General features: G+C 40.3%; 1 protein-coding gene across 1 annotated transcript in view; it reads right to left on the reverse strand.

Annotated features, from left to right (window-relative positions):
• The window catches only part of LOC121875174, a gene marked incomplete in the record, with an annotated part of 178,084 nt that overhangs the window by 112,708 nt on the left and 39,855 nt on the right, over positions 1-25,521 (reverse strand). The window contains 2 exon segments of the mRNA XM_042379611.1: positions 14,092-14,269; positions 16,232-16,541. Coding sequence (XP_042235545.1) covers positions 14,092-14,269; positions 16,232-16,541 — 488 coding nt within the window.

The following is a 25,521-nucleotide window of genomic DNA, read 5'->3' on the forward strand; positions in this document are numbered from 1 at the left end:
AGAAACCTTTCCTTACCTGGACCCAGCGGCACTAAGCCAAAGAAGACACGACGTTCCTTAAGCTACGAGGTGAAGTATACCATCATCCAAGAGTTGGAGAAAGGAACAAGGCAGGTTGATTTGGCGCGCCAGCATGGTGTGAATGAATCTACGATTCGAACAATAAAGAAGGATGCAGCCAAGATAAAGGAGCACATGAAGATCACAAAGTCTACAGGTGCTTCTATGATCAAGTATTTTCACAACCAGGTGCTTCTCAAGACAGAAAAATTACTTGTGAGCTACTTGGTGCGTCAGGCGCGACGGAACATGGCGGTCGACACGCGCTCTGTTAAGGACTACGCATGTGAACTGTACATCGCAGTGGCACGAATGATGGGAATTACAGAGCCCAAACCCTTTAATGCTTCCTCTGGGTGGTTACAGAGGTTTAACCCCTTCCCCAACAATTTTTTTGTTAAAAACGTTTCTTTTTCAGACTAATTTTTTTATTTTGGTTCTATATAGTATTTTTGATGCTGGTTATGAAAACAGTTTTTAATTATTTTTTCTTCCCATTTTTGTGGTTAACTTTTTATTTTGAAAATACCTTTGTCGGCAAAAACGAGTCAACTCGTCTTCCTATAAACCATATTTTTTTACCATATTTTCTTAATTTTTCTCAAAATTTTATTACCAAATGTAAAGAGAAATGAAAACCTATTTTATTTTTAATTTTCAGTGGAATGTACTGTACCCATCCTAACCTTCCTTTGAACAACATAAGGCTCTCATCTATACATACATCTTGCCTAGGGGTGTAACACTTCCCAAAGTTCTCACACAATGTCATGAATACATCATAAATCTTATACAATTTTGGGTTGGGGTGAGTTTGTGCATCATGAGTTTCATTATCTACAAAATGAAGATATTGCTTTATCTTACTGTACCATTTCATAGTCATTAGCTGCCGAAAAATTGGTCTTTCAAGCAGTTCATCATGTGACCAGTTCATTTCTTCTTCTGGCATTTTCACAATACCCCCAAGCATTTTCATGGCAAAAAATACAAAAAGTTCAGCCTCTGTTACAGGGCGCCACAAAGAATCATCTTGCCCAGTTTGTTCAGCAAAACGATTAGTCTCTACCAGTACAGAGTCAATAATCCTTTTATCAATAAAAAGACTGAAGAATTCAAATGGACTCAGTTCTGCTGGGTTTTCATCAATCTTTATTCCAGGATTTCCTGTGAAAGGAAAACGTGGTGGTGGTGTATTCATACGCTCCTCTGACAACTCGAGGCTTCTCCAAGCTCTCCCCTCACCCTCCTCCTCCTCCTCCTCACTTGTCGAGAAATAGTCATTGTCTGATGAACTGGCAGAGTTATCAGAAGTATTCAAGCTTCTGAGGGAAGGTTCATATTCACTATCTTCCGTTGAACTAGACATTTGGGGTGTAACACTTGAAAATGCTACAAAAAAATGAATGCAAATGTGGATGCAAACAACACCCATGCGACGACAATGGCTGTCGGAGCAAGTCTAGTAACAATGTCCTTGAAATCCCACAGCTCTACCCTATCGCCTCTGCCAGGCGTACGATTTGACGAGAATACTCATTTCACACGTAGAATGGCTTACAAAGGCTTAAAATCGACGAGTATATACGTATGTAGCTGGTTTTTGAAGGTAAAGTTTTAGACGAGTATACTCGTCGACGACTGAAAAAAGAACATTTTGTGAAAACGTGTATACACGTTTCTGCCGGGGAAGAGGTTAAAATCCGGAACAAGATCACCAATATAAACATTGGTGGTGTAGAAGCGAGTGCTGATCGTGCTGCGGCTCGGGAATTTCCTCCGTTTTTACGTGAGATTATGGAGGAAGGACAGTACAGTGACGACCAGGTGTTTAACATGGACGAATCTGGTCTTTTCTGGAAAAAGCTACCTTCCAAGTCCTTCGTTGTCAAGAATGCCAGCAGGATTCGGGGCCGGAAGATGCAGAAGGAACGCATCACCGTCCTGTTTACCACCAATGCCTCCGGTACCTGTAAGCCCAAGTTATCGGTGATCCACACAGCACGCAAGCCGCACGCCTACAAAACCATGGACATGACCAAGCTAAATGTCCACTGGCTGACCGCACGTAGGGCGTGGATGTTCTCTACACTGTCCCTCTCCTGGTTTGATGACTGTTTTGTTCCCGATGTAAAAAAATTCTGTGAGCGACAGAATGTGCCATTCAATATTTTGTTGCTGCTGGACAACGCACCAGGACACTCGCCCCTACTGTTAGATCGTCACCCCAACGTAAAAGTGGTCTTCCTTCCTCCCAACACTACGTCTATATTACAGCCCATGGACCAAGAGTTAATCTGTAATGTAAAAGCTACATTCTCAACAAAAAAATTCCAGCTCCTGAACGACTACACCAACACCAGGGAAGAGTTGCGTAACCTGAGTGACACCACCACCGATAGCAAGAGCGAAGAAGATGAGGATCAACAGTTGAAACAGCAAAAAATACTGTTCAAACAATTCTGGAGAGTATTTAACATCAAGAAAGCTGTGGACATCTTGGTGGAGTCATGGGATCAGCTGTCTATTGCTACAATTCGTCACGCATGGAGACATGTGTTGCATGGAATACCAGGTGAGAGGAGGAGTCAATCTGTGACTGGTGAGGTTCAGAATGTTGCAGTAGCAGTGGACCTTGCCAGAGAAGCTGCGCAGACTGTTACAGTTCCAGGCTTCTCCGAGACCACCAACGACGACATCCTGGAGGTGATCAGAGATCCTGAAGTGACTGCCGACGAGATGTTGGAAGCAGAACACGTCAGTGAAGAGGAGGAAGAAGGTGCGTCATTCTCCGAAGAACACAGTTTAAGTCATAGTGAAATTAAGGGTGCCATGGAGTGTGCAGAGAAAATGAAGTCCTTCCTTTCCCGCGACAATGACGATGACCGCTATGAAGTCTTCCATACCCGGCTGGTGCAGGCTTTGGAGCCGTACATGAAGGTGTATCACGGCAACATCAATGCCAGCCGTCAGCAAAGCATAACAGATTTCTTCGCCCGCAACCCACCACAGCCAGCCCAAGCCAGTAATAGTGACAGTGAAGATGACTTTGAGGGATTTGTCAGGGAAGCCCTGACAACTGTAAGTGACAGTGATTCACCTAGTAATGGTGATTCACCTGAGGGCCAGTAATCTGCCCTCTGCCTCGGAACCAGCCTCCATCCCCGTATGCCGACCCATCTCTTCTACTACCGTAAGTGTTCCACCTAAGTTTTAGTTTTCTAACCTTACCTTTATTTTTCCTATGTTAACCTTTATTTTTCCTAACCTAACCTCTTCTATATTACTTGTTTTTTCATACCATCATAAAGTTAAGATAAAATTTTTACTACAACATAGTTGTGTGTCGTCAAAAAGTGGAGTTTGGGGATCGGCCCGGACTCCATTTCAATTAATCCCATATGTTATGTTATTCACTTTACGCGTTTCTCACTTTCCGCGGTACCCTCCGGGTTACATTAACCGCGTAAAGTGAGGGTTAACTGTAGTCAGCTGAATGCACATGGGGCCCCCATAATTTTCTAATTATACATGGAGACTACATTAACTGGAAACGTTTCGGTATAGAAAATGCGTGTCATTTGTGAAAAAAAAAAAAAAAAAAAAAATTTAATAAAAAATCTGCGGGTGTCGTAAGTCCCAACGGTCGTAAGTCGTAGCAGTCGTAAGTCGGGGGCTAATCCCTGTAAAAAACAAAAACAACAAAGGCGCGGGAAAGTAGGGTTTGTTTACATCCAGCAGTTCGGCTCTCTCTGTTTGTCCATACAGAGCACAACATTTAATCCTTCAATATGTCTTCAAAGAAACCACGAAGCAGTGATAGTGGTGCTAGTGCTTCCAAGCGTAAGCATAAGTCACTATCTATCCAGGAAAAGGTTGAACTATTGCAGAAATTGGATAAAGGTGCTTCGGTACGCAACTTGTGTGAAAAGTACGATGTTGGGTCATCCACGATCTATGACATAAAGAAGCAGAAGGACAAGATATTTAAGTTTTTTGCAGACAGTGAGACCAAGAAAGTTATGATAACTCGTAAGACATTGAAAGAAGGCAAAAGTAGTGAGTTAGACAGTGCTTTATTACAGTGGTTTAAGCTTCGACGTAATGATGGAGTAAACATTTCAGGCGAGATGATTGTGGCGCAAGCAAAGATATTTCATGAACAACTAAACCTTCAGCATGCCTGTGATTATTCGCAAGGATGGTTACACAAGTTTAAAAATAGGCATGGTATTTCTTTACATTATGTGTGTGGTGAAAAGTGAGGTGTAGACAGTGAAGCAGCTGCCAAGTATGTGGACGAATTCGCACAGTTTGTGGCAAAGGAGAAGTTATCCCCAGAACAAGTGTATAACGCTGATGAGACTGCTCTATATTGGCGTTGTATGCCAAGAAAAACGCTAGCTACATAGAGTGAGGAGGCACCAACAGGTGGTAAGAACTCGAAGGATAGGGTTACGGTCCTTGGTTGTAGCAACGCAGCAGGCACTCACCGGTGTAAGCTAATGGTAATTGGGAAAAGTGTCAACCCACGGGCATTTAAAGGTGTGAAAATTTTTCCAGTTATCTACCGTGGTAACAAGAAGGGGTGGATAACTACAAAACTATGCCTAGAGTGGTTTGAAAGGTATTTTGTGCATGAGGCTAGAGCACACTGCACCTCGGTTGGCCTAGATCCAAATTGCAAAATAGTGTTGATTCTGGACAATTGTTCTGCCCACCCTAAGGCTGAACTTTTAGTGAAAGACAATGTGGTTGGACTATTTTTACCTCCAAATTGTACATCTCTGATTCAGCCTTGTGATCAGGGCATATTACGCTCACTCAAGTGTAAGCATAGAGCCGCTTTTATGCGCCATTTGCTCGCTGCAGTGAATAATGGGAAGCATGTTTCAGCATTCATGAAAGAGGTTAACCTAAAGGATGCTATTTGGACACTTGCCAATGCCTGGGATAAGGTGATGCCATCAACTTTGAAGAATGGATGGCATAATCTGTGGCCAGCCTTAATGTTTGAGGAGAGTACAGATGTGGACCAAGACTTTGCTGGATTTCATGTGTCAAAAGAAAAGCAAGTTATTCGTGAGTTGCTTGAGTATGCTAATACAATGACAAACCCTGTGTGTGTTGAAGTGGCCAATAAACTGAGTGAAGAGCAGCTGGAAGAGTGGATGGATGTTGACAAAGATGCCCCTATTGTGTATCAACTCTCTGATGAAGAGATTGTGGAAATGGTTAAGAAAAGAGAGGAGGAAGATGACGAAGCAAGCGACGAGGAGGAAGAGGATATCAAAGAAAGAATTTCTATTGACAGGTGCATCCAGCTGTGCACAGAATTAATCACGGGACTAGAACAAAAGAGTTTTATTACGGAGCAAGAAATCATGGCTGTATTTGATTCAATGTAAATTGAATAAAGAGAAACCAAAGTACATGAAGCAAACAACTTTGCAAGAGTGGTTCAAGAAGATGGCCAACAAAAACAGTGAAGAACACTCTAGCATAGCAAATCCACTTGCCAGCACTTCCTCTGCCCCCGATGTACCTAACGTCACCACAGCCACGACCCCTGACACCACAGCCAACATCCCTGATGTAACTCAAATGTAATTTGAGTCACAGTACTGTACCATCACTTCACTTTGGAAGCAGAATTTTGGTAGCATTAAAGGTTAATGAAATAGTACCATGTATTCTTATATACTTATTTCCTATCTTATGTTTTTATGCTTTATGTAGGGTGTTTCGAGGGTGAATTTTGCCTTATTTACCTTACTTTTTTGCCGGATTACTACCTCTATTAAAGCAACATCCTAATAAACTAACGAAAATAACACAGATAAAGCAGTAAATAAGTGTTGCTTTCATATTCTTATGTAGAGTAATGACGATATATTTTCACATGTGCGCACTTACATACGCGCAGTCTCACTTTTTTTTTTACCATTAATGGTTAGCTACTTATATTGTTCCATTTATTAACATTAAATAACATTACAGGTACTTCAAACAACCATATTAATTTTTTTACATTAATTTTACTACAGCTAAACTCAGGGTCTTATTTTCTTCAGTTTTATATGTAGAACCAATCAGTCACTGGTTTTGTAAGCGTTAACATAAACAATGCCGGCAGCCGTCTCGTCTCCTCTAATATTCCACGTATTATTAATAAATTGTATTGTTAATTTTGCACACACAAACATTAATTCAATAAAAACAAATTCAGAAACATTAATTAAAATATATATGAACAGTAAATAAGTGTTGCTTTCATATTCTTATGTAAAGTAATGACGATATGTTTTCACGTGTGCGCATGCGCACTTACATACGAGATCTCTCTTTTTTCTTTACCATTAATGGTTAGCTACTTATATTGTTCCATTTATTAACATTAAATAACATTACAGGTACTTCAAACAACCATATTAATTTTTTTACATTAATTTTACTACAGCTACAGCCAAGGTCTTATTTTCTTCAGTTTTATATGTAGAACCAGTCAGTCACTGGTTTTGTAATCAACGAAAACAATGCTGTGTCATTTCCTCGTGTGTTCTAATATTCTACGTACTATTAATGAATTGTATTGCTCATTTTGCACACATAAACATTAATTCAATAAAAAAGACATTCAGTAATAAACAATAATGAATCTTTTGTACATAAGAGAAATGACGCTGTTTACACGATTTTGCACATCGTCTGCACGTTGGCGGGCCGTTCAAACCCGTCGAAATTCAAGTTTCCGCCGTCGAAATTCAAGTTTCCGCCGTCGAAATTTTTATTTATGTATTTTTTTGTGTGTTCCAATAAAATACGTTAAGAATTAAAAACTTGTGAAATTTGAGAAGCTACTATACGACATATAACCCTTCAATATGTCTTCAAAGAGACCATGATGCAGAGAAAGTGGTGCTAGTGCTTCCAAGCATAAGCACAAGTTACTATCTAACCAGGAAAAGGGTGAATTTCCATGGTCTGGCAATTTCCATGGTCCGGCACCGGTCAGGTCCCGAGGTTGCCGGACTAGAGAGGTACAATATGTATGTATGTATGTATATATGTATGTATGTATGTATGTATGTATGTATATATGTGTGTATATGTGTGTGTATATATATATATATATATATATATATATATATATATATATATATATATATATATATATATATATATATATATATATATATATATATATATATATATATATATATATATATATATATTTATATTCTGAAATTTCAGTGTAATTTCAAACGCCGCGCCATTGGCGATGCTGAGTTCAAGGTCGTCTGAGGGTAGACCGTGCTCCTGCACGCAGCGAGAGTTTGTGGAACTAGGCCTATACGATATTAAATGTAATTTACCGAGTTAATAGGGACGCGAATCATGAAATTAAATATCAGTTATTAAATTGAAAATAATTATAGATCGTTTCCCAGTCTGAAAATGGTGCGTACATCCTAATTAAGCTGTTAATCGTCTGGTAAATAAGTCACTCCTGAAAAGCGTGAACCAGTGAGCAAGCGTGGCTGGGGAGCTGTGAGAGAGGTCAAGGACCACCTCTGTGCTGTACCCAGGAGAGACGGATCGCGTGACCTGGTTCCTTCGTTTATTTAACATCAGTATTAACAAGTAAGTTTCATTCAATCTCAGACAAAGCTAGAAAGGGCGGTAGGAACAAACGGTGATGTGAGACAATAGCTAACAGCCCAGGTTTTTCAGGGTTCTGAAGACCCCACGCGGTATAATAACGTCCACTGGCGGTATGAGACGAGTGGTGAAATGAGCTGTAGGACCGTTCACTGACCTGGGTTTGAGCCACCTGTTGAATATGGTGAGAGTGAAATCAGCTGTCTGGGTGCCCAACTAACGACGTGACGATCATTTGGGGTCATCAGCTCTCCTCTACCTTGGCTCACAATACAGTGGTCCCTCGGTTAACGAGTGCCTCGGTTAACGAGATTTCGGGTAACGATTTACCTTCCATAAGATTCTTAATTTCGGTTAACGAGCAATCCCTTGATTAACGAGTTTTTTACGAGCCGACTTCAACATGTTTTCGCTTGCATTTGGCGGTCCACCAGCTGCAGTATTAGTCCGCCAATACAGCAATCGGTTTTAGGGCTTAAATTCCTTACTATTTTAGTAAATATTAATAAGTTTATACTATTCAATAATTTTAAAAGTTTAATATTAACTTTTTAGCCATTTTAACAATTATTGAACATAATTGAAGATAAAGAAACTAGTTTCTGGCGTGCCATCCAGCCTGTTAACACACCAGACAGGCGTTAGTCTCTCTCTGTTTTCAGTGGAGGTAACATCTTGCTTGAGACTCTCTTCAACTGAATGCTTTTTTTCTGTGTTTCCAAGGAAATTATTGGTCATTTTGAAATATATTTTACATATTGACAATATATAATGCAGTGCAGTGTTGATTTAAAGAAAATAATCTTGAATTACACCAAGAGAACTAAAATTTTATGGGTGAAATGGTGCCATGGGGTGACTTCTCTTCCACCCCAATGCCTTCTCTTCTTCCTTCTCCTCCACCCCCATTCTAATTCCCATCATCATCATCAACATCATCCAGGAGCCTTCTACATACACACCTCAAAGTAAGTGTACTTTTCTACCTTTTTTGTTGAATTTAGGCAATTTTCGGTGAGCTGGAACCAATTACCCAAAAACCCATTGAAACAATAGTTTCGGTTAACGAGTTTTTCAGATAACGAGCAACCTGCTGGAACGGATTGTGCTCGTTAACCGAGGGACCACTGTACCACATATCTTCGAGCAGCTTAGTGAAAACCTTTCACTAACGGGAAGCTAAAGCTTCTCTCAACTGTACAAGGTCTGATTGGCTCACTCCCTTCCGTTTCATGGATGTACTGGGGGTAAAGTGAAGCCTGCTGAGTGATACAGGGTCACACACTGGGACCAGGAGTCTAGTGGAACTTAGAGGTACATTTTCCAAGGTGGAGAAAGGCTGATTTGGGCCTTAAACTACGGGTGCCTGTTGGTTGTGCCTTAGAAAACTACGGAGTGCAGGTGGAATCTATGTGTGTGTTAGGTTAGGAAGCATGGTTCACGGGTATTGGTGGACTCAGTAACTTCTTAATAATAGTGATAATATTTTGTGTGTAGTTAATACTATTTTTTCAGTTACTGATGTAAGCTGTGTGTAATTAATATTTCTTAAATAATTGTGATACCATTGTTTTTAATGTTTGTGTCACTAATTGAAACCAGAGAATGAGGGAACTGTTTTTCAGATGAGTTTCTCCCTTATGTTGTAAGTGATACTGTGATTTAGTTCCTTTAATGCATTAAATTTTTCTTTATAATTCCGATCTCAGGTATAACCTTTGTTCCCCAGAGTAGAGTTTAAGTTAGGTTAGGAAGTGTGCATCTGTTGGGGTAATATAATTTTGTTGAGTGCCCTGAAGGCCTATTCAGGGTGGAGTTATTGATTTCTTATTTTGTTTTAATAAAATTTTCTCAGTGATTGATATTATTTTGTTGAAAGCCCTTAAGGCCTGTTTCATGTGTGCAAGCAACAATTCTTAATAAAATGAATTTATTGTTGTCTAATGAGGCATTGTCTGAGTTTCTAATAATTTCAATATCATGAATAACTCATATTCCCCAGAGTAGTGTTTAAAGTTCAGGTTAAGAGATGCGCAGATGTTGGTGTACCATTATTTGATTGTGTCTGTAGTGTTGGAGGGAATATAAGTGTCTAATTTTTACAGTGTGTCTCATTCATCCCAGTCACAGACGCTATCCTTCCACGGGTCACGGACAATTCATTTTGTTAGTAAATTTAGCTGTTCTTGTGCTGGTTCAGGATTTTTCTCCAAGGGGCGCTTCCACTGCAATTTCCATCTAATAATTAATAAACCCCAAGTCAAGTGAGAAATTAAAGTCCATCAATTTCCGACCGGATATACATACAGTCATGCGCCGGTCCGATCGCATATACGTCCGTGCCCCCCCCCCTTCTGCGATAGCCAAGGGATGACTGTACTGTACTGTATATACTTGTGACACTGGTCAGTTGCTTCTGGTGTTATGGTACAGGGGTACCAAGTGACAGCACTAGGATCCCGCTTCCTCTATCAAGGAATAAACAATTAAAATTTAAATTGCCAAAAAAAAAAAAAACATTCAAATAAATTACTATCTTACAAGAATCCCTCCAATGTAAGTTATATTCACCCAGGTCGTTTGGGTGGAAAATTATGAGAAGAGCTTAGTCACTCTTAAGTAATGATAAATAAACACACAGGCAGGCCTTCAGCACCAACTGTCAAATCTTATCTCAAATAAATAAACAAACGCCAGACATTGTCACCCCCACCACCCTCGTGTTCAAGATAAAAGATTGGTAATTTCTTTGTTATTTTATATAATATCTCAGACTGAAATCCTTGCAAGACAGAGATTAATTTGAATATAAGCATGATATATTTTGCTCAAGATATAAAAAATGTAGTACATTAGTGTACAATACTGTAGTACATTTTTATAAAAAAATTCTACTGTATTTATGTCCTTTAGATTGAGTTTTTGTTTTTGCTTATAAAATGTCATAGAAGTAACCGGGGAGAATATAATTTACATTGCTGGAATTCTTATAAGATAGTGATTAATTTGAATGTAAACATGCTATAGTTTGCTCTAGGCAAAAATTTTAGTAATCATTTTGTACAGTCAGCCCTTAACATACGCGGGTTTAGCATACACGGATTTGCAAATACGCGGATTGCCCCACTGGAGGAATATTCTGTACATTGAAGTAATTGAAGTACATTCAAATCGCACGCCATTCAACTCGCGCGCGGCACCGAACACGGGACACCGCCCGCTCCCTCAACCTCACACACACACGCATAGCTCTCCCTCACTCAGTCAGTCTCGCTGTAACCACGCTTGTGTTGACATCAGCATTGTAGTTGCAAAAATATTACATTTCCGTGAATGTATTATATCAAGCACAGTATGAATAGAATATCACTAATATAAGAGTATTTTAACCGAAAACTACTAAAAAAACGAGTAACATATCTTGAACATTGGAAGGTTAGGTAAAGTCTTTTGTTTTCATGTAGTTTATCCTAATTTACATTGAAATGCATTACGTTTCAGCAAAACTACTATTTATTTCTGAGAATATGGAAATGTAATATTTTGCTGAAATGACGTACGTATTACAGTGGAAAGTGACGAAAGCAATGACTCGCTTTCTTTCGCTCAAAAGATGTTACCATAATCGCTTTTCGAATGGTTTTCAGTTAAAAACTGTTGTATTACAATAATATTCTATCCTAATTCACTTGTGATGCAACAGTTTTTTTAACTGAAAACCATTCGAAAAGCGATTACGGTAACATCTTTTGAACGAAAGAAAGCGAAAGTTATTGTTTTGTCAGGATTTTATCCCACTTTCCACTGTAATACGTACGTCATTTCAGCAAAAATATTACATTTCCGTGAATGTAGTATATCAAGCACAGTATGAATATAACATCATTGTAATATAACAGAATTTAAACGAAAACTATTAAAAAACCAGTAACATCTCTTGAACATTGGAAGGTTAGGTAAAGTCTTTTGTTTTCATCATGTATTTTATCCTATTTTACATTGAAATACATCACGTTTCAGCAAAACTACTATTTACTTCTGAGAATATATTCATTCAGGCACAGTTTAGGTAAAATATACATGTGCTGTAACATTTTTTTAATTGAAAACGATTCGAAAAACACGTACCCTCTAGCCCTGTTCAAGGAGAAGACTGGGAGGAGCTGTTTGGTGCTTAAGACGATGACAAGGAAAATGATTTTGATGGATTTTAATGAAAATATTCAGAAAGACCCTGGCACTGTCAAGGAAAGTGGCTGCTGAATGCTTCCAGGACATGGCAGAGGACCAGATTAGGGAGCTAATTGAAGAGCACGACACTGAGCTGACCGAGGAGGATCTACAGGAGTTAGTAGACTCAGGCAAGGAAGAGGAAGCAAAAGGGAAAGAAGATGAGGAAGAGGAAGAGCACCAAGAAATAACGTTTGAGAAGTTGGGGGAGATGACCAGGAATATTGAGGCACTAAAAAACCTGGCCTATAGTATGGACCCCTCCATGGTGCGTGCCCTGAAATTTATGCGAGGGATGGATGACGTTTTTGCTCCATACAAAACCATCATGGAAGAAATGAAAAGAAAGAGACGACAACTCCCCATCATCATGTTCTTTGATCACCAAAGGAGAGATTTAACACCATCAATCACTGGCGGCAGTGAGGAAGCAGCTGAATCCACCGTCGCCCCCACTTCACCACCCGTTATGGAATTGAGTGACGAGCCCGATGACCCCCGTCCTGTCGCCGAGGATAGGTACTGTACAGTAAAGTGAAATTCTTATCTCTTTTTTTTAATAGCTTTTCTTGCCATGTTTATTGTTTGTAAAAATGCACAGCACAGAACAGTTCAGTACTGTACATAGGAATTGGAGGTGCAGTTATTCACAAAACATTTGTGTTTGTTGTCGGCAGTAGTGACGGTGAGGAGGTGGAGGAGGCAGAGGAGGGAGCGGAGGGAGGGAGTGGGGAGGAGTGGTGACCTTGGACGCGGGAGCAGGGACGAGTGGAGATGCCAGCCAGTACATTACGGGTGTATTAATTGTTTTTATAGCTATTTTTGCATTTTAATATTAAATACTGTACATTACGTTTCAACAAAACTACCATTTATTTCTGAGAACATGGAAATGTAATATTTTTGCTGAAATGATGTACGTATTACAGTGGAAAGTGGGATAAAATTGTGACGAAAGCAATGACTTTCTCTTTCTTTCGTTCAAAAGATACCGTAATCGCTTTTCGAATGGTTTTCAGTTGTGGGATTATAAGACTAATGATAGGATAGAATATTATTGTAATACAGTACGAGTACAACAGTTTTTTAACTGAAAACCATTCGAAAAGCGATTACGGTAAAATCTTTTGAATAACGAAAGAAAGCGAAAGTCATTGTTTTCGTCATGATTTTATCCCACTTTCCACTGTAATATGTACGTCATTCCAGCAAAAATATTATATTTCCATATTTATTTCTGAGAATACGTATATTCATTCAGTCACAGTTAAGGTAAAATATACTTGTGATGTAATATTTTAATGAAAATACGGTATCGTAGTTTTCTTTTGTTTCAAATTTAATTAACAAAGATTGATGTTTCAAATGTAATGAACAAAAATTTATGTCCAGTATCTATAAATAAACTTTAATAAATGAATACTTTATGTTTTACATCATCCTGTGCTACCATACCATGGATTTGGCTACTTTGGGCTTGCTATGATGACGCAAGAGATCTGCCCTGGCAACTGTACCGACACTCACAGCTGGTGGTGCGTTGGTGCATCATTTCCATTGTTTACTGGTAAATATTTTTCAACCTAATGAAACTATTACCCGTTTAGAGGTCAACCCCCAATTTTTTGCCAAATAATTTGGTCTTAAAAACTCGAACTACACACAGGTATATACGGTAAATAAGGACATTGGGGGCCAGGGTTTTTTTTTGGGGGGGGGTGGGGGGGGGCAGCACATACACGCGGATTTTTAACATCCACGGGTATCTCTGTTACGTAAGCCCCGCGTATGTTAAGGGCTGACTGCACATCATTTTGATTACATGTACAGTACAGCTTTGCCCTTAGGACAGTGTGTGCATGTAAATGAGTTTCAATAAATGAATAAAGTTACATTTTACTGTATTGGCAGACTAGGAGATCAGTTGATCAGGATTTCGTTAATCAAAGTTTTGTTCGTTAACCGAAATGAAGATCCTTATGAGAGCTAATTCGTTCACCGAAATTTCGTTAATCGGACCATTCGTTAATCGAGGGACCACTGTATTTGTTAACAACGTACAGGTATATGTCAAAAGAGGCATACCAGTACAACATGTAGCGAGGAACCCCTGTATGGGATAAAGAAACATCCTCTTACCTAATGGACTAAGTGGATCTTCCTCCCGATCTAAAGAAGCAGACGAGGTAACGGATGAGGTGCTGGAAGTGGGTGATGATACGTTGAGAAAGCCGCGCAGACGTCGCTCCTGCTGCTCCAGCGCTTCCTGTCTCTCCCGTAAACGCTCCTGAAGTCGTTCAAAGGAGTGACGTAACATCTGAGGACGCTATAATGAATTACTATCTGACACAAGTTGGTTAATATTAATCTACCTTTTTGTGAAGAAATGAATAGGTCAATACATATGTTGTCAAACCTAAGAGAGGAGTGAGTGTTATACTGTATACAAAAATTAAACAAAACACACACACACACACACTATCTTGAGGTCAAAATCCATTAAGATCTTGATCGTGTCTACTAAGCTGCCAGAAACTGGTATCTCGAACAGGATACTTTACAGTACACGGTGTTGATAATTATTTAATTTTTTTCATATTTCAGTCTAATATCGTTATACAGAAAAACCTCGATTAACCGACCACATATGGGGGGAAGGGGCCGACGGATAATCGAAAAGGTCGGTTAATGGTACATAAAGTCTACGGAAATAAAACATACATTTTCAAAGTACCTTTCCCTAGCCTACCTTATTTAAGTCCCTCTATTCATTTTTGTTAATTTACCATTCATATTTCAATAGAATTTGCTATAAAACATTAACCATTTAAGTAAATAAATATGAACCAGCACAGAAACCGTGAATCAAAGAACATATGTCATCACAAAAATTGTGACCAAGTTCCAGGTTGCTGATCTGACTTTCTGCCTCATTTACACACAATTGCAGGGTCTCAATTGTTTCTCTTACTATTGACAACACAACATACATACAGGTACATTGTTTCTCACTCTTGATTTTTTTTTCATTTTTGCATTTCTCTATGGTTCTTTATTACTATTATTATTATTATTAGCATTATCATAATTAATATTATTACATTATCGCCCCCCCCAGGCCCCGATGTGGGTCAGTGACCTGTGCCCGGGTATATATATATATATATATATATATATATATATATATATATATATATATATATATATATATATATATATATATATATATATATATATATATATATATATATATATATATATATATATATATATATATATATATATATATATATATATATATATATTTTTTTTTTTAGGGTTCGGGATTGACGGTTAATCCTTAAGTCAGTTAATCGAGGGTCGGTTAATCGAGGTTTAACTGTATTTTCATTTGCCTATTACCGTATTCGCCGCCATGAAAGATGCACGGCCACATAAGATGCATCCCAATTTTACAAGGATAAAAAAATCAGTACACTTCATTATACTGTACTGTACATTTATTTAAACATAAATTTTAGTGTTTTTTAGGGGAAAACATATTTCATGCATGTAAATACTGTACAGTTTACTGTATACAGTACTACCGATACTACTATTTTACTGCATCAAAAAGTTTGGTAGATAATTCATTTTCAAATTTCCCACCGCCATGCGTGCGGGAATTGGCAGGAGAGGGATAGAAGTCATGATAGCGACCACACTCAAGTGTCTCACTGTCCACTGTCGCATGCAGATCTACGTTACTCACTTCCATCTTGCTGTGTACTATCTAGTAGTGTATGGAGATTTTATAGGTTACAAGATATGTAAGATTATTGCATATCTGCTACAACACCCTCCCTTCCCACGTCTATGACTGGGTGGAGTGAGTAAAGCTACAGTACAGTATCTTCCTTCTTCAAGTGAAGCTTCTACAGTACAGTCAACAGGCAACACCTCATCAATTTAACTCTGTAATACAGTATCATAAATATGATCATCATACTACACTACACTAATAATAATAATGGTTGCCCCTCGTGTAACAAGGATGGCTGGCCCAAGGACCACCTAGGCGTGAATTTGTTTAAGGTGCAGAAGCTGTCGCCAACACAACAACAACCAGTGTCAAGGGATAGTCTGAAAAGACCTGACAACTCGCCAACTGCACTGGCTAACCATTACCCTGGAATACTATTTGCAAATCGATTAACATCCAGGTCCCTAATTACTGTCACCAATAAATACCAACTTTTTCAACAAACAATACCTTATACCACCTGGATGACCGCCTTACCGTTCGATGTTGTGTGCCATACTGATTCCCCGACACAATTCGTATTATATCTCGTGGTTGTTCCTCTGAGTGTCCCTGATCAGGTGGAGGTGTTGGGAGAGGACCAATCACAGCTCCAGTCCCAGTAGTAGAGGCAGGAGTGGCTGGTTCTGCTAAACTTCTTGTAGGAGATAATCTCCCCCCTTCTGCTCCTCCCGAAGAACTGTTTGTCCCATGCAAGGGCGTAGGTAGAACTGGAAGGTGGAGACGCGTGTGTATAGAGCGACGCCGAGGAATTCGACGAAAGACACTGGGCGACATCATCCATGACCTATTGAGAGGAAAAAATTTTTCACTGACAGTCATGGTACAGGGGAATCTCATTATACGAGCATTATGTATACGAGAATTCGATGATATGAGGTTAAGGAATTTGCACCTTATATTCACTATACGAGCGATATTGTTCGACGATACGAGAAGCGAGTACAGTGACCACTGGGGTTAGTTATACAGATTTTTTCTCGTGAAAATGCCATAATTTTGAGCAACATATTACTGTACAGTGTACTCACTTTGTACTCAGATGTACTACACTAAAGGACTAAAAATTTTATCTCTTGTGCAAACTATGTGATGTTTATACTGTGACATTTTATAAGATAAACACTTTAAGCTTAAGACTACCTTCACCCTGGCTGGGAGTGGGGGGAGGAGGAGGAGGAAGGGAGGTGTTGACAGCCGGCGGTGAGAGTACCAAGTGCGTTGTTACCAGTTAAATAGACTTGGCAAAATATAACTTACATTGCTGTAATTCTTGTAAGATGGTGATTAATTTGAGTACAACTATCCCATAGTTTGAACTAGACAAAAATTTTAGCAATTAACTTAGTACATTGAGAACAAAATTGCCCTAAGGACAATTATTTCTTTTACTTTTCACAATATGTATTTAGGATGGTATAAGCATGTAAATGAGTAAAAATAAATGAAAAAAGTTACGTATATCTACCCAAAAATACGAGTTGAAAACAACCATAACACCTCACAGCTTGGCCCAGTAGCCTGGTGGTTGCTGTGATGACTCTAACTTGGCTACAGTGCCATGATAAATCACTATTAAGCATTGTTATATCAGTAAAGACTAATAATAACAGTAAATCCAGTGAAATATGGCAGGGAGGGAGGAGAGTTAAGTGTAGAAGACGCGTTAACTAGCAGTCACACGAGTCACTCCTCTCACCCGTTGCCAGGCGTACGATCCAAATACATAACTTGTAGTCTAATTTGAAGACGGTGATGGGCCCAGTGACAAACAAATTATACAAACCAGGCATTTACCTATGATAACATAAGCAACATTGTACTGCAGCATTACTAGAGTGACTTAAATATTCTCATAAGCAACAATCGACAACTGTTTATTTCCCAACTCCCGGTCAACCTGCGCCCACAGGCCTAAAATGTTCTTTGCTCAGTTTACCCAGCCGAGTAAGTGGAACAAGCAGTGGCGTGGTCTGTGACGTCTCTCATGATGTAGATGCACAGATGCACAGAGACGTGTTTGTGAGCCACTCCAGCCAGGCCACGCACCCCCTACATCCCTACTGCCCCCCATCCAGATGCACAGAGACGTGTTTGTGAGCCACTCAGCCAGGCCACGCACCCTCCCCTACATCCCCCCCCCCCCCCCATCCAGATGCACAGAGACGTGTTTGTGAGCCACTCAGCCAGGCCACGCCCTCCCCACATCCCTGCCCCCCCATCCAGATGCACAGAGAGCGTGTTTGTGAGCCACTCAGCCAGGCCACGCACCTCCCTACATCCCTACTGCCCCCCCATCCAGATGCACAGAGACGTGTTTGTGAGCCACTCAGCCAGGCCACGCACCCTCCCACATCCCTACTGCCCCCCCCCCATCCAGATGCACAGAGCGTGTTTGTGAGCCCACTCAGCCAGACCACCCCTCCCCTACATCCCTACTGCCCCCATCCAGATGCACAGAGCGTGTTTGAGCCACTCAGCCAGGCCACGCACCCTCCCTACATCCTCTGCCCCCCATCCAGATGCACAGGCGTGTTTGAGCCACCAGCTTACATCCCTACCCCCCCCCCCCATCCAGATGCACAGAGACGTGTTTGTGAGCCACTCAGCCAGGCCACCCCTCCCCTACATCCCTGCCCCCCCCCCCATCCAGATGCACAGGCGTGTTTGAGCCACTCAGCCAGGCCACGCCCTCCCCTACATCCCTACTGCCCCCCCCATCCAGATGCACAGAGACGTGTTTAGAGCAGCGTGTTTGTGAGCCACGACCCTCCCTACATCCCTACTGCCCCCCCCATCCAGATGCACAGAGGCGTGTTTGTGAGCCACTCAGCCAGGCCACGCACCCTCCCCTACATCCCTACTGCCCCCCATCCAGATGCACAGAGAGCGTGTTTGTGAGCCACTCAGCCAGGCCACCACCCCTCTCCCTGCCCCCCCATCCAGATGCCCCATCATCCTACCACCCCCATCCAGATGCACAGAGACGTGTTTGTGAGCCACTCAGCCAGGCCACCCCTACATCCCTACCCCCCCATCCAGATGCACAGAGACGTGTTTGTGAGCCACTCAGCCAGGCCACCCCTCCCTACATCCCTGCACCCCTCCCACATCCCTAGATCCAGATGCACAGGCGTGTTTGTGAGCCACTCAGCCAGGCCACGCACCCCTGCCCCCCCCATCCAGATGCACAGACGTTTGTGAGCCACTCAGCCAGGCCACCTCCTCCACCCCCCCACCCAGATGCACAGAGACGTGTTTGGAGCCACTAGCCATCCCTCCCTACTGCCCCCCCCATCCAGATGCACAGAGGCGTGTTTGTGAGCCCAGTCCCTACATCCCTGCCCCCCCATCCAGATGCACAGAGACGTGTTTGTGAGCCACTCAGCCAGGCCACGAACCCCCAGATGCACAGAGACGTGTTTGTGAGCCACTCAGCCAGGCCACGCACCCCTCCCCTACATCCCTACTGTCCTCCACCCTCTCCCTTCTTGCAATGTTTGAATCTGCTCTCTAAGTTTGTCTGCTCATACTGAATTGTCATCGCAATACTGTGTACTCTGCTGCCTAAGCATTATGGTGCCATACTTTGGAACTTCCTTATTGTTTTAAAGGCATCCCAAGCTTATTGTAGTGCTATAGTCGTGCTTCCTAAGCATTCAACATATTCAACCACCACTCCAGCTTCTAAGCGTGCATGTGTACCTATTCCTTTCTTGAAAAAGAAAGAGATAATTGATATGCATTAACGAGGTGAACGGGTAACCAATATTTGCCGTGTCAGTTTTGTCGGTGCTAGGGAATGCATCCCTATTTCACCCATGTATTATTCCCTCCGTTATACTAAGTTTTTGCTATATGAGGAGACTCCAAGGAACGCATCTACTCGTATCATCGAGATTTTACTGGACCGTATAACAAAATCTGAATAAGTTTAGTTTAGTTAATGATCATATTACATAGATTTGGTGGGTTACAACAGCCAATCACAGTGAGTCAGTGAGTGTACACTGCTTCCTTGCTTACGCAAATTCACTTAACACACGGCTAAATTTGCTCGAATGTGCTAACATGGAAAAATTCAGCCGAACGCAGTCAGGTAGAAAATATTTTGTGCTAGCCAGTGGTCAAGTCCATTACAGTCTAGGGGTAGCGTCCCCACATCACGTGGGCTTAGAGTTTAGCTAGTGTTCAGTCCGGCTACAAACAAAAATGTCGCTTAGATTAACTTCACCATTTTGCATACTTTCCTCACACATGCATGCACACACACTCACACAATAATTATCATTGGGTCAAAAACATAAAATGAATAAAAATTTCTTCGTGCACCAGCGAGATTTAGCAGGATTTATGTTAGATTATATTTCAACTCATAAATTCTGGTAGATAAACTTAACTATTTTCATAATTTTATTTTACTCAGTTACATGTACAATAAAAGACAAAAGTCGTGTCGTGGTTTTGTCCGAAGATTAAATATAACTCGTGAAACATTATGAGAGCCCCCTACCACAAGGCAGAGCGCACCAAAAGTTTAGCCCTTCAGCATATGTTTCGACCAAATTTCACGACACGACTTTTGTCTTTCATTGTACACACAATTCAACATAGAGATTGTATCCCCCCCACCCACCCCAAAATCATAATAATTATCATTACGTCAAAAACATGAAATGAATAAACATTTCTTTGTGTGCCAGTGGGGGGCTTTGCTAGGGGTTGGGAATAGGACTGGTTGTTTTGGTGAGGCTTGAGGGAGGCCAAGTGTGACTCAGCCAGCCTCTGTGCAAATGATGTCTGAGTTAAACTTTTGAGAACTGATTTCATGGACAAGCCAGTGCCTCCACAACACCAAGTTAAGTGAATGTGGTAGATGTACGTACAGTAAAATCTTCTAAGTCGGAATTTTGTAAGTTGGAAACCCCCATACATCGGACTAGGCTCTGTGGGTCTGACGTCGATGGGCCACATGGGAGTCATGGGTCGGGCACAGTGTGGGAGGCATCAGTTGGGCAAGGGGTGATGTCACAACAGTTACTGCAAGTCTGTTGATGTGAGCGCTGCTCCGTAATGCTCTGTGTTTTTCCGTATTCAGTGTTTCCCCAGTGAAATATTATGGCGACTAAACCAAGCAAAGGCAAAACAACAACACTGAGAGAAAAGGAATAGCACTTAAAACTCTATAAATTGAAGAAAAACTTAAGGATTGATGCTGGTGTCTCCATGAACATGATCTGTGAGGAGTTTGGGCTAAAGAAGAGTACTTTTTACAACATCAAGAAGGCTAAGATGAGGGACTATGCCTTGACATAGAGAAGATGTTGGTTCAGCTAAGAAGAGTAGAAAGAGGATTAAGACCCTGAAATATGAACAGCTTGAGTATGCAGTGTTCAATTGATGTAAACAAGAGCACTCTGCTGGACATCCCGTGAGTGGCATCATGATTTAGTCAGCTGCTGAGTGCCTATCAGTTAACCTTAATATCCAAGATTTCAAGGCAAGTAAAGGTTGGTTATTCAAGTTTTGGCATCGTCACTGCCTAGTTAATTGCAAGATTATTGGGGACAGTCTGAGTGCTGACATGACGAGTGTACAGCCCTTCAGGGAAAACTCACAGCATTAATAGACAGTGGATTGCTCCTGAGTCAGCTGCACAATAGAGGTAAGACTGGCCATTCTTGGAAGACTATGCCAAGTAATACTTAGCTGGAAAATCCACACACAAGCTATTCACAGCAAAGTCAATAAACAGTGCGGTACAGTAGGGTCGGGATATATAGCAACTTTATATAACGATTTTTTTATATCGCAGCTACCAAAATTATCAAAATTTTCCTATACCCTGTATATAGCGATATTTTTTTTTTTCGCGAGGGAAATCGGTCAGGAAATATTTCAAATTTATCACTACTACCAAAATTATCAAAATTTTCCAATATATAGCAATAAATTTATTTACAGTAGACTCCCAACTTATGTGGGGACCTCACATAAAGCCAAAAACCGTAAAAAGACAGAAACACTCCTAAAAATCCCATAAATAGCCCTAAAAGTACGAGTTGAAAAACTGTACAGTACAGTGACCCCTCGGTTAACGAACTCAATCCGTTCCAGAAGGTCGTTCGTTAACCGAAAAGTTCGTTAACCGAAACCATTGTTTCAATGGGTTTTTGGGTAATTGGTTCCAGCGCACCGAAAATTTCCTAAATTCAACAAAAATGGTAGAAAAGTTCACTTACTTTGAGGTGTGTATGTAGAAGGCTCCTGGATGATGATGATGATGATGATGGGAATTACAATGGGGGTGGAGGAGAAGGAAGAAGAGAAGGCATTGGGGTGGAAGAGAAGTCACCCCATGGCACCATTTCACCCATAAAATTTTAGTTCTCTTGGTGTATTTCAAGATTATTTTCTTTAAATCAACACTGTACTGCATTATATATTGTCAATATGTAAAATATATTTCAAAATGACCAATAATTTGCTTGGAAACACAGAAAAAAGCATTTAGTTGAAGAGAGTCTCAAGCAAGATGTTACCTCCAGTGAAAACAGAGAGACTAACGCCTGTTTGCTGTGTTAAGAGGCTGGATGCTGCGCTTTAAACTAGTCACTTTACCTTCAATTATGTTCAATAATTGTTAAAACGACTAAAAAAGTGAATATTAAACTTTTAAATTTTTTGAATAGTATAAACTTCTTGATATTTACTAAAATAGTTAGGAATTTAAGCCCTAGAACCGATTAATGTATTGGCGGACTGATACTAAAGCTGGTTGCCCGGCCAGTGCAAGCGAAAACATGTTGAGGTCGGTTCGTAAGAAATTCGTTAACCGAATTTTTGTTCGTTAACCGAATTGAAGATCCTTATGGAAGGCAGTTCGTTAACCGAAATTTCGTTAACCGAGGCGTTCGTTAAACGAGGGGTCACTGTACTTCAATGTACAGTCGGCCCTTAACATAGGCGGGTTTATAATACACCGATTTGCAAATACGCGGATTACCCTGCCGGAGGAATATTCTGTACATTGAAGTAATTGAAGTACATTCAAATCATGCGCCATTCAACTCGCGCGCGGCACCTCACACGGGACACCGCCCGCTCCCGCAACCTCACACATATACACACACACGCATAGCTCTCCCTCACTCAGTCAGTCTCGCTGTAACCACACTTGTGTTGACATCAGCATTGTAGTTGCAAAAACATTACATTTCTGTGAATGTATTATATCAAGCACAGTATGAATAGAATATCACTAATATAAGAGTATTTTAACCGAAAACTACTAAAAAAACGAGTAACATATCTGGAACATCGGAAGGTTAGGTAAAGTCTTTTGTTTTCATGAAGTTTATCCTAATTTACATTGAAATGCATTACGTTTCAGCAAAACTACTATTTATTTCTGAGAATATGTTAATGTAATATTTTGCTGAAATGACGTACGTATTACAGTGGAAAGTGACGAAAGCAATGACTCGCTTTCTTTCGTTCAAAAGATGTTACCGTAATCGCTTTTCGAATGGTTTTCAGTTAAAAAACTGTTGTATTACAATAATATTCTATCCTAATTCACTTGTGATGCAACAATTTTTTAAACTGAAAACCATTCGAAAAGCAATTACAGTAACATCTTTTGAACGAAAGAAAGCGAAAGTCATTGTTTTCGTTACGATTTTATCCCACTTTCCACTAATACGTACGTCATTTCAGCAAAAATATTACATTTCCGTGAATGTAGTATATCAAGCACAGTATGAATATAATATCATTGTAATATAACAGTATTTTAACCGAAAACTATTAAAAAAACGAATAACATCTCTTGAACATTGGAAGGTTAGGTAAAGTCTTTTGTTTTCGTCATGTATTTTATCCTATTTTACATTGAAATACATCACGTTTCAGCAAAACTACTATTTATTTCTGAGAATACATTCATTCAGGCACAGTTTAGGTAAAATATACATGTGATGTAACAGTTTTTTAATTGAAAACGATTCGAAAAACGCGTGCCCTCTAGCCCTATTCAAGGAGAAGACTGGGAGGAGCTGTTTGGTGCTTAAGACGATGACAAGGAAAATGATTTTGATGGATTTTAATGAAAATATTCAGAAAGACCCTGGCACTGTCAAGGAAAGTGGCTGCTGAAGGCTTCCGGGACATGGCAGAGGACGAGATTAGGGAGCTAATTGAAGAGCATGACACTGAGCTGACCGAGGAGGATCTACAGGAGTTAGTAGACTCAGGCAAGGAAGAGGAAGCGAAAGGGAAAGAGGATGAGGAAGAGCACCAAGAAATAACGTTGGAGAAGTTGGGGGAGATGACCAGGAATATTGAGGCACTGAAAAACCTGGCCTATAGTATGGACCCCTCCATGGTGCGTGCCCTGAAATTCATGCGAGGGATGGATGACGTTTTTGCTCCATACAAAAACATCATGGAAGAAATGAAAAGAAAGAGACGACAACTCCCCATCACCATGTTCTTTGATCACCGAAGGAGAGATTTAACACCATCAATCACTGGCGGCAGTGAGGAAGCAGCTGAATCCACCGTCGCCCCCACTTCACCACCCGTTATGGAATTGAGTGACGATGAGCCCGATGACCCCCGTCCTGTCGCCGAGGATAGGTACTGTACAGTAAAGTGAAATTTTTATCTCTTTTTTTTTAATTGCTTTTCTTGCCATGTTTATTGTTTGTAAAAATGCACAGCACAGTACAGTTCAGTACTGTACATAGGAAGTGGAGGTGCAGTTATTCACAAAACATTTGTGTTTGTTGTCGGCAGTAGTGACGGTGAGGAGGTGGAGGAGGCAGAGGAGGTAGGAGGAGGTGGAGGAGGCAGCGAGTTGGGAGGAGTGGTGACCTTGGACGCAGGAGCAGGGACGAGTGGAGACGCCAGCCAGTACATTACGGGTGCATTAATTGTTTTTATAGCTATTTTTGCATTTTATTATTAAATACTGTACATTACGTTTCAACAAAACTACCATTTATTTCTGAGAACATGTAAATGTAATATTTTTGCTGAAATGATGTACGTATTACAGTGGAAAGTGGGATAAAATTGTGACGAAAGCAATGACTTTCTCTTTCTTTCGTTCAAAAGATGTTACCGTAATCGATTTTCGAATGGTTTTCAGTTGTGGGATTATAAGGCTAATGATAGGATAGAATAATATTGTAATACAGTACGAGTACAACAGTTTTTAACTAAAAACCATTCTAAAAGCGATTACGGTAAAATCTTTTGAATAACGAAAGAAAGCGAGTCATTGTTTTCGTCATGATTTTATCCCACTTTCCACTGTAATATGTATGTCATTCCAGCAAAAATATTATATTTCCATATTTATTTCTGAGAATAAGTATATTCATTCAGTCACAGTTAAGGTAAAATATACTTGTGATGTAATATTTTAATGAAAATACGGTATCATAGTTTTCTTTTGTTTCAAATTTAATTAACAAAGATTGATGTTTCAAATGTAATGAACAAAAATTTATGAACAGTATCTATAAATAAACTTTAATAAATGAATACTTTATGTTTTACATCGTCTTGTGCTACCATACCATGGATTTGGCTACTTTGGGCCTGCTATGATGACGCAAGAGATCTGCCCTGGAAACTGTACCGACACTCACAGCCAGTGGTGCGTTGGTGCATCGTTTCCATTGTTTACAGGTAGTTACTGGTAAATATTTTTCAACCTAACAAAACTATTACCCATTTAGAGGTCGACCCCCAATTTT

The sequence above is a fragment of the Homarus americanus genome, unplaced genomic scaffold (genome assembly GCF_018991925.1).
Source record: "Homarus americanus isolate GMGI-L3 unplaced genomic scaffold, GMGI_Hamer_2.0 scaffold36970, whole genome shotgun sequence".
NCBI lineage: Eukaryota > Metazoa > Arthropoda > Malacostraca > Decapoda > Nephropidae > Homarus > Homarus americanus.